General features: G+C 50.8%; 1 protein-coding gene across 1 annotated transcript in view; it reads left to right on the top strand.

Moving 5' to 3' along the window:
• Positions 1-848: 848 nt before the first annotated feature.
• The window catches only part of IFT172 (intraflagellar transport 172), a gene marked incomplete at both ends in the record, with an annotated part of 29,018 nt that continues 23,156 nt past the window's right edge, over positions 849-6,710 (top strand). The window contains 7 exons of the mRNA XM_010192284.1: positions 849-914; positions 1,304-1,383; positions 2,930-3,017; positions 3,849-4,063; positions 4,144-4,267; positions 5,306-5,401; positions 5,972-6,133. Of these exons, the coding sequence (XP_010190586.1) occupies positions 849-914; positions 1,304-1,383; positions 2,930-3,017; positions 3,849-4,063; positions 4,144-4,267; positions 5,306-5,401; positions 5,972-6,133 (831 nt within the window). The remainder of the gene's footprint in view (positions 915-1,303; positions 1,384-2,929; positions 3,018-3,848; positions 4,064-4,143; positions 4,268-5,305; positions 5,402-5,971; positions 6,134-6,710) is intronic.

Genomic DNA, 6,710 nt, shown 5'->3' with positions numbered 1-6,710 from the left:
TCAGGAGCAGCTTAGGTGTGCGGGGACGTTTTGGTATCTGGTTGTAGCTGTGTTTGCTGATGTGGGGGACAGAAGGGGAGGTAAATAAATGGGGTTTATGTAAGTCTAAAGCAGGTCTGGATGCTTAAAATGGAGCAGAGGAGCCTGTGAGGCGAGTGCTGGTGGCAGCACCAAACACCAACCTTTTTATTGACTGAAATCCCTCAGTTTAGACCCGATTTCACGAACGCCCTCAGCCCTCTGTTACGGCTGGGGTTTGTGGTCAGCTCTATTCATCCTGACCCCCATCTCAGATTGGGATAATACTTCTGGTTTGGATTTAATGAGCCTGTTTCTACTTGACCTGCTTGGCTGCATCTGGTGACCATTGCCTGTAAATGAAAAAATAGAAACTATTTCTGATTCATCAAACCAAGATCCAGTGTACAAATGTTCTCGTATCTATTGCAGAAGCTGGCAGAGTCAAATTATTTTTATGTTTTATACTTTTTGTTGGAAAAAAACCTTTTAAAATGGCCATGATTTTGTACGTTCAGCAGTAGCGTGTGGAAAAGCACGCATCTGATGACCAAGTGATCCTGATAAAGAGCATCCACACTGAACACGTCTGGTTTAACTTCAGCGCCCTGCTCCAGCCCCTCTGAGCCTGTCACTTCACCCCTCACTGTTGTCTGGTTTAAGCTTCATCGTGGAGGGCCTCAGTGCTGCTCTAAGCTGCCCAGATGCCCCCATCTCTTCTTGTTCTTGGTCCGAGTGTTCTCACTGTCATGAGCTGTCTTACGTAGCAAAGGGGCACGGCGCTAAGCCGGGTGTAGCTCTTACCTCTCTTTTTGCCTCCTCCCTGGCAGAGCGCCGTGACCTGCTTATCGTGGCCGGCGGAGAACGTCATCATCTTCGGTCTTGCTGAAGGAAAGGTAGAGATGTTTCTTGTTTGCCTGGTTTCCTTTTCCATGCAGGGGCCATCGGGGCCGTCAAGCCCCTTGGCTGCGGGATGGGAGTCATTGCTGTGTGGCACCAGGCACGAAGCAGCACCAAAGGGCTGACAGCACCAACTGGGGTTTCCTGGTTTCCACTTAATCCATGAAGGGTCTACTGGACCACTGGGTCCTTTTCCCGACCCTTCTAGAAATGTGAAAGAGTGGCTACAGCTTTCCCACTTCTTCTCCAACCCACGGAGAAGCAATGAGTGAGCTTCCTGTGCTTTCTGGCGCTTGTTTTGGACCAGGAATCCTTTGGGAATGTTGTGATGGGGGAAATGTGCATTCTGCAAGCAGACCAGCACTGACCAGATTCTCTTTCTCAGGTGCGATTGGCAAACACGAAGAACAACAAGTCTTCCACCATTTATGGGACAGATTCCTACGTGGTCTCGCTGACTTCCAAGTGAGTGGGGTGTATGAGAAGGGGTGGTTGTAGGGCAGAGAGGTTCTCCTGCCCCTCTGCTCTGCCCTGCTCACACCACAGCTGCAATCTTGTGTCCAGTTCTGGCCCCTCAGCTCAAGAAGGACAGGAACTGCTTGAAAGAGTCCAGCAGGGCCACAAAGATGAGGTGCGAATCTGGCACCCATGGTGAGACAGTGGCCTTGCCATGTTTCCTCACCATACAAGTGCTATCACTTGGAGAAGTGAACACTGTGGAGCATCTCCTGCTGAGGAGCGGCTGAGGGAACTGGGGCTCTTGAGCTTGGAGCAGAGGAGACTGAGGGGTGCCCTCATTCCTGGAGATCCATTTGGCAAGGGCAGTGTCAGGAGGAAGGAGCCAGGCTCTGCCAGGACAAGGGGCAATGGTCCCAAGCTGGAGCACAGGAGGTTCAAGCTGAAGATGAGGCCAAAGTTTGTGAGTGTGAGGGTTATGGAGCATGGCCCAGGCTGCCCAGAGAGGTTGTGGAGTGTCCTTGTGTGGAGACACCCAAAGCTCTGGCCGTGTTCCTGTGTGACTGCTCTGGTGATCCTGCTCTGGGGGGTTGCACTGGGGGAGCTTTCCAGGTCCCTTCAACTCCTGACATGCTGGGATTCTGTGAGTGTGGTGCTGCTCTGGCCTGCGCTGCTTTGGCTCGGTCGTCTCTGCGCTGCTGGCCCTGGCGTGGCTGGTGGCCATGCAGGACAGTGATGGTGTCTCTGTTCTCAGGACCTTATCGAGACAATAAAATGCTGTGCTTTCCAGAAGGGGTATCCCTCCTAAAATCTGGTACCTGGCTGTGCTGCACTGACCCGTGCAGTGTGGGTGTCTGTCAGACAGGTTTCAGGATGCAGATCCCCATGAGATTACTTACATTACATTGATTTATTTGAATCTATGCCTTTATAAGGATTAAATTTGTCACCTTCATCTGGCTAATTACTAACACCAGTCCAGTTTAAAAGGGCTAAAAAAGGTAATAATATTCTGCCAGGTAATGCGGTGATGAGGCTATAATTAGAAAAATAACCATAAAGTGTAATTTAAAAATATTTTAATTATTATTTCACAAGACATTAATGCTGCAGATAATGTAATCAGGCCCACAGTGTTTGTCCAGATGACTTCTCCCTAAGTTGCTTTTAGGGACTCCTTGGGGTCACAATATCCACCTCACTTTGGAACAGTTCCAGCGCAAGGAACTGTTTGATACACCTTGCTATAAGAAATGGTGTGCATAGCCATCACTCCATGTTACCTACCCTCTCTGTTTCAGTAGTGCAGAAGGTTGGTCATTGTGGTTTTACATGGTGAAGATACTTAACTGGCCACTCTCTGCTCCTCAGACTTTGCTTTGTTTTCACAGGCAGCGATACAGGCACTCGATATCCTTGTGTTTGTCACCCAGCTTGTCGCTGGTGAAGGTTCCTTTGATGAGGAGCATCAGCAATGACCCCGGGACTGGCTCCTCTGGGCAGGGATATGGAAATAGAGGTGCGGGTCTCACCTGTTCTGTCTGCTTCTTTGCAGTGTGTCGGGGAAGGGGATCCTGTCTGGCCATGCAGATGGAACCATCGTGCGCTTCTTCTTCGACGATGAGGGCTCCGGTGAATCACAGGTACCAAAGATCCTCCTTCAGAGAGCAAAGCTCCTGTTTGCACGGCCTCCTGCGCAGCTCAGGAGCTTTGAGGAGGGATCAGGCTCTGAGGGGTGCAAGTCTGGAGAGGAGCTGCAGTCTGTGCTTGCCAGCAGAGGTTTTGTGGAGCACTCTGAGGCAGAACAGTGGCTAGATGCTTTGAAATACAGAATGTGGTGATACGAGGGGAAGTTGTTTTTTTTTGTATGAGACATAAAGCTTTGCAGGTGTCTGGAAAGGTCTGAGATCAGAGTGTCCAGGAGAACGATGCTTGGAAGGGCAGGGCTCAAGGGAATAGCTGGGTACTATTGCTCCTCACCAGGCGATGTGTGGTTTTCCCTGTTCACCCTGAATCCAGAGCCCACGCTCTGCCTGTGGACAGGATGCTCCAGGCACCCAGCATTTCTCCTGAGCCTCCTCCTGCTCCCCAGAACAGCAGTCCCTGTTCTCCATCTGTGGAGAAGGGAAAGCTGTTCTCTCCCTGCACCTGAAGCAGTCTGCGTGTGTCCGCTCTGTACCACGATGTGCTGCAGGCCCACGTATACTCTGCTGTGTTAAGAGTGCATCCCAGTCCAGTTGATGGTACTGGTCTTCTTACTGGCATCAGGAAACTCCTCTCCCAGTGAGATGAAGGGAATAGTTGGTGCATCTCTCAGTTGTGGTTTCTGTCGTCCTTCCTGCACACAAAGCAACCCCCATGATCTGGACTTTACTGGGGCCTCATACTGGTCCCGTTGCCATAGCTGAATACAGAGGCCAGCTGGAGGCTAAAGCCGTTCCTGTTTTTGGGACGTTCCTTCTTGTCTGTTGTAGGGTAAGGTGGTGGTGCATCCCTGTCCTCCTTATGCCCTCGCCTGGGCTGCCAACAGCATCGTGGCTGCAGGCTGCGATAAGAAGATTGTGGCTTATGGGAAGGAGGGCAATGTGATCCAAACCTTTGACTACAGCCGGGACTCGTCAGAGAAGGAGTTCACCACGGCAGCTGCCAGTCCTGGCGGCCAGTCTGTCGTCGTCGGCAGCTATGACAGGTATGGCGCCCCGTTACAGCGCTTTCTTCCTCAGCCGTACACAGCTCTTCACGTCTCTGCCTTCTCGTCTGCTCTCACAGGTTGAGGGTTTTGAACTGGAGCCCGCGCCGCAGCGCCTGGGAGGAAGGCAGACCCAAAGAAATAGCTCACCTCTACACCATCACGGCTTTAGCGTGGAAGAGAGACGGGTCGCGGATCTGCGCGGTTCGTATCATCCATCAGCAACCCCACGCCCACGTGTGCTGCTGGGAGCGAGGCAGTGGGACACAGGGGTTTGTGAGAGCGCTGACAGCGTCACCTCGGTGTGCGCTGCAGGGCGCCTGGGCTCAGGCCCTGCACCAGACGCCCCTGCACTCAGATGTGCAGAGCGTGGGGCTGTGCAATGCCACGGACGGCTGTGTAATGGCTCGTCGGCAGCAGCAGTCCTCCTTTTTGGCAGGAGCGCAGTAAGGGCAGCGTAGCTTCTCTAGAGCAGGCTCATGAGCCTTCTTTGAGCTCCTGTGAGAAGCAGTGTAAAAACTGATCCGTTATTTACACTCTGTATGTGCTGTGTTTGCAGTTCAGAGTTGTTTTTCTTCTACTTTCAGCCGTCAGGCCTCGATCTGCCTTTCTCTATTAAGTTAAATAATTCTTTAAATTAATCTTTCTCCAGATCTTTCTGTATTAAGTTGAATAACTCTTCAAAGCACTTGAATCATTTAGGGGGTTTGCTATTTACAACTTTAATCATTTTTGCATCTTTTCGTGTTCAACGATCAAGAATCCTCGAGATATTTTCAGACAGAGAATTAATTGAACTTGTGAACAAATACTTGCAGAGAAAGGGAAGGGGATAAGGGATGGGAGATCAGTGAGAGGAATGGGGATGTTATAAAGAAAGAGATAAAGGTGGGAGGATTCTGCTGGAAGGGAGCTGAGATTGGGAGGCTCAGAGAGGGAGAGGTGGACAAAAGAGGAGGTTCAATGGGGAAGATGAGGATAAAGGTGATTTTTCACCCCTCTTGTTCCTCTGCCGTGTGCATTCCAGGGTCTGGTCAGCTCTGTTTCTTTGGGAATTTGTCAGTCATTCTGTTCTCTGCAGACGGTCAAGACAGGGCTGCTCCTCCTGGTCGGGGCTTGAGCCTCGCTCCCCAGAGCAGCCAGGACCTGGGGATCTGTGCTCACCTCTGATCCTCTCGGTGTGAGCAGGGTCTGGATCCCCTCACTCCAACAGAACTCAGGGCAGTGTGTGTGTTTCCGCAGGGCACGCTGTGTGGAGGAGTTGAACAGTTCGACTGCTGCCTTCGCAAAAGCGTCTACAAAAATAAATTCGAAATTACATATGTGGGACCAAGCCAGGTAAGAGGATATCCTGTGAGGTAATGTCTCTTGATGAAATGGGATGCTTGCTGAGACTAGACGTGTTTGGAGTTCTGTTGTTCGTAGTGACTCGTCAGGACAGGCACAGGGGTTATTCCAGGGATGGGGTCAGGGCTGAGTGGAGATTGGCTCGGACCGAAGACAGTGGAGGTTATTTCCTAGTTTGTGTGGGGTACCTCCATGCCAGCGCTGACTCCTTAAGTGGTTTAGTATCAGGTTCAAAGTCAGGTAGGGAGGGTGAGCTGGCAGCCGAGGCACCGCTCTGCGGTCAGCGGAGACACAGAGCAAGACCCTCAGGGTGGCTCAATGAGAGCCTGGGTTGTCCTCCAGCCTGGTGAAACTGCTAAATGGCAGGAGGGAGAATCCCACGCTTGTACAGTTGTCATCCCATACAGACAGAATGGTAAGGCTTCCTTAAAAAGCAGAGTGAAATGCTGTGATGGGACACCTCAATACCCGAGCGTCATCTGCTGCATAACCTCATGGGGCAAGACGTCTGTGATCCTCCTCTGTGCGTGGCCTCACGTTGCTTTTCCCCGCTGTCTCCAGGTCATTGTGAAGAACCTCTCAACGGGAGCTCGGGTTGTGTTGAAATCCCAGTATGGGTATGAGATCGATGAGGTGAAGATCCTGGGGAAGGACAGGTACCTGGTGGCCCATACCTCAGACACGTTATTGCTGGGAGACATCAGGACCAACAAGCTCAGTGAGGTACTGGAAGATCTGTGGCATTTCTGGGGTGTCACATGCTTAACTTTGTGCTCAAAGAGTATGGTTTCTGCATGGGAACAACGCATCTGCTTCCAAAGAATCATAGAATAATTCAGGTTGGACAGGACCATGAGAGGTCTGTTATTAAACTTCCTATGCAAAGGAAGGTCAATATTAAATTCAGATGTCCTTGCTCAGATCACCAGCTTATACCAGTATGATTTCTGGTGCCAGTTAATACAAAGATACCATACCCTGAGCCTCACCGTGCTCTGAGTGCTGAGCCAATGTGCCAAGCCTGGAGAACGCGGGTGGTTAGCTTAGTATCTGATAACAGTATTCATTAGGCTTCAGGACGTCTTTGCTTTGTTCACACAGGTATCACATACTTTTAATCAGGCTAATGGTGTGCTAATCGAGAGCACGAGCTCCTGGCTACACATTTGAGCTGGAGGATACTGTTACTTGGTAATCCAGCTGAAATCTGGCCAGACTAAATCTCTAAATCATGCTGCACGGAGGAGTTTTGTCTTCCAGTCGCACAGCTGTATTCAGGTCTTATCCAGAACAGGGCTGT

Source organism: Mesitornis unicolor, unplaced genomic scaffold, assembly GCF_000695765.1.
Source record: "Mesitornis unicolor isolate BGI_N332 unplaced genomic scaffold, ASM69576v1 scaffold5339, whole genome shotgun sequence".
In the NCBI taxonomy this organism is placed as follows: Eukaryota; Metazoa; Chordata; class Aves; order Mesitornithiformes; family Mesitornithidae; genus Mesitornis; species Mesitornis unicolor.
The sequence above is the reverse complement of the archived record's forward strand: the minus strand, read 5'-3'. Positions and strand labels throughout refer to the sequence as shown.